At 43.6% G+C, this 2,457-nt stretch overlaps 1 protein-coding gene across 1 annotated transcript in view; it reads left to right on the forward strand.

Annotated features, from left to right (window-relative positions):
* The window catches only part of LOC111664168 (aldehyde dehydrogenase 2 family member), a 14,840-nt gene extending 13,388 nt beyond the window's left edge, over positions 1-1,452 (forward strand). Inside the window, exon 13 of the mRNA XM_023418656.2 lies at positions 1,091-1,452. Coding sequence (XP_023274424.1) covers positions 1,091-1,123 — 33 coding nt within the window. The 3' untranslated portion in view covers positions 1,124-1,452. The remainder of the gene's footprint in view (positions 1-1,090) is intronic.
* The last annotated feature ends 1,005 nt before the right edge of the window (positions 1,453-2,457 follow it).

Consider the following 2,457-nt stretch of genomic DNA (forward strand, 5'->3'; position numbering starts at 1 on the left):
CATTTATTTAAAAGTAAAAACTGAAATCTTAAATTGACGTAGGCAGACACACACTTCAGGTTCCTCCATCACTCTGGATCATCTCTGAGATGTTTCTACACCTTGACTGGAGTCCACCTGTGGTAAACTCAGCCGATTGGACATGATGTGTAAAGACACACACCTGTCTATATCAGGTCTCGCAGCTGACAATCATCAGAGCAGAAACCATGAGGAGGAAGGAGCTGCTGCAGAGCTCAGAGACAGGACTGTGTCCAGGCTCCAAAACATTTCTGCTGCATTGAAGGTTCCTGAGAAGAACAGTGGTCTCCATCATTCTGACATGAAGAAGTCTGGAACCACCAGGACTCTTCTAGAGCTGGACCTGGACCAACTGAGACGTCAGGGAAGAAGGGTCTTTTTACAAACTGTCCCTGAGGAGATTCTTCGTCTGGACCCTGACATAAAGACCAGATCAGTGGAGAGCTGCAGTGATGGTCGTCCTTCTGGAAGTTTCTCCATCTCCACACAGGATCTCCAACATCAAGATGATCAAGAGAAACTGGAGGCACCTGAGCTAAATTAAGTGTCTTAGCAAAGAGAAAGACTGTGTATAATTATTTTTGTTTAAACTAGAATCACCACCTCGCAGTTGTTTCCTCCACCATCCGGTCATGTTACAGGAAATATGGTCACAGTCTCTCCTTCCTGAGTTACAGCATTGAATAATGGCCAGAAGTGATTTTACAGAACATTATGATGTCACAGTGAAGTTGACCTTTGACCTTTGGGTATAAAATGTCATCACCTAATCTTATCCTTACACACACTTAAGTTAAATTGGGTCATAATTAGTCAATGAAGTTGTGAGTTATGGGCAAAATCATGTTTTGTGAGCTCACATCGACCTTGACCTTTGACCACCAAAATCTAATCAGTTCACCCTGCCGAGACTGGGAAATAACTGACACCAGATTTAAAGATGGAGATTGATTTCTTTAATAACCACAGGTGAACGCAGCGACTGATAACACGCCTGTATGAACTGAAAGTTAAGGAATGTATTTCATGTTAAATCCTGAGTGTGAACCTTGTGTTTGTCTGTTGTCAGGTGACCATCAAGGTGCCACAGAAGAACTCTTAGACGTGTGCAGCTGTGAACAGGAGACAGGAAACAGCTGAGAAGAGATGTCAGACTGAGAGTGAATCTGCTTTATGTCACATGCTCATAACAAACCTGCTGAAGCAGGAAGAATCCCAGTGAGCTCTGTGGTTAATGCACAGACTTTAAATTTACATCCTGACTAAATCAAAATAGTGAATAAAAACTACTGAGTGTAGAAAGCTCTGCTCTTCAGGCCTGAAATTCTCCACCTGATTTAAAGTAATCATAAAACTATACAGTCACAGTCTTTGTTTGTAATATGTGGGCTCAGAGATTTCTTATTTTTCAGAATAAAAGCATCTGAGGCACTCAGCTTGTTCTGTGTGTTATTTACAGGTTAAAGGAGGAGCTAATGTGCAAATGTTTCTCTGAAAATGTCTGTTCTTTTCTGTTTGTTCCTTTTTTATGTAAATGTAACAAAAGATAAAACACAAAAGGTGAGATTTAACAAAGAAAATGAAAATACAAAAACATTAGATCAGAGTTTTCAAGACAGCCAAGGGCTGTCAGCTCCAAGAGAGGAGGTGGACCTGGACTTGGAGACGCGAGCTGACACAGCTGATGTCGATGACACTCACTGTGGAGAGGGTCAGCAGCATTAGGCCTCTCCTGTGTGACAGCTCTAAGGAAGCACAGCAGCATGTCCACTTCCTGCATCTCCCTCCTGTCGTCATCACACGGTACAGAGGCACAACTGAGAGAATCCAGACCACCTGCATGTATCACTGATGTGAACAGTGAACACAAAGATCAAACTGTCTGACAAGGTGACACGTGTGAGAAAGGATCAGTCATATCCTGATCATCCAGATAGATTTGACCATTGTCCTGGCTGTGTACAACTGGTCTGACTGGTCGCTGTTACTGGGAGGTGGAGTGGAGAGGAAGGGTTCACCCATCAGTGAGTTACAGAGGAATCAGAAGGAACGGAGTCAGTGAAAACTCTTGGTTTGGAAAGAACGATCAGTCCTGGAGTCTGATCTGCTCTGATGTCTGGCACAATAACAGAGTGACACCTATCTCCTCGTCCTGTGTCTCTCACAGAGTAGCAGTGTATGTGGACTGTCCTGCTGGCTCTCTGTCCTTCTACAGAGTATCCTCTGACACACTGGTCCACCTCCACACATTCAACACCACATTCACTGACGCTCTTTATCCTGGATTTGGGTTCTGGTTCTACTTCTGGTCTGACTCCTCAGTGTCTCTGTGTTCAGTGTAACAGAGAGAGTCTGCTGTTAGAGAATCGCTCTCACTGTTGAACAGATATTTCAGTCTGTACGTCTGTCTCTTTCACTCACGTTTTCAGATTCATG

The sequence above is a fragment of the Seriola lalandi genome, unplaced genomic scaffold, assembly GCF_002814215.2.
Source record: "Seriola lalandi dorsalis isolate HSWRI2012SDOR001 ecotype SW California unplaced genomic scaffold, Sedor1 jcf7180002054583, whole genome shotgun sequence".
Taxonomy (NCBI): domain Eukaryota; kingdom Metazoa; phylum Chordata; class Actinopteri; order Carangiformes; family Carangidae; genus Seriola; species Seriola lalandi.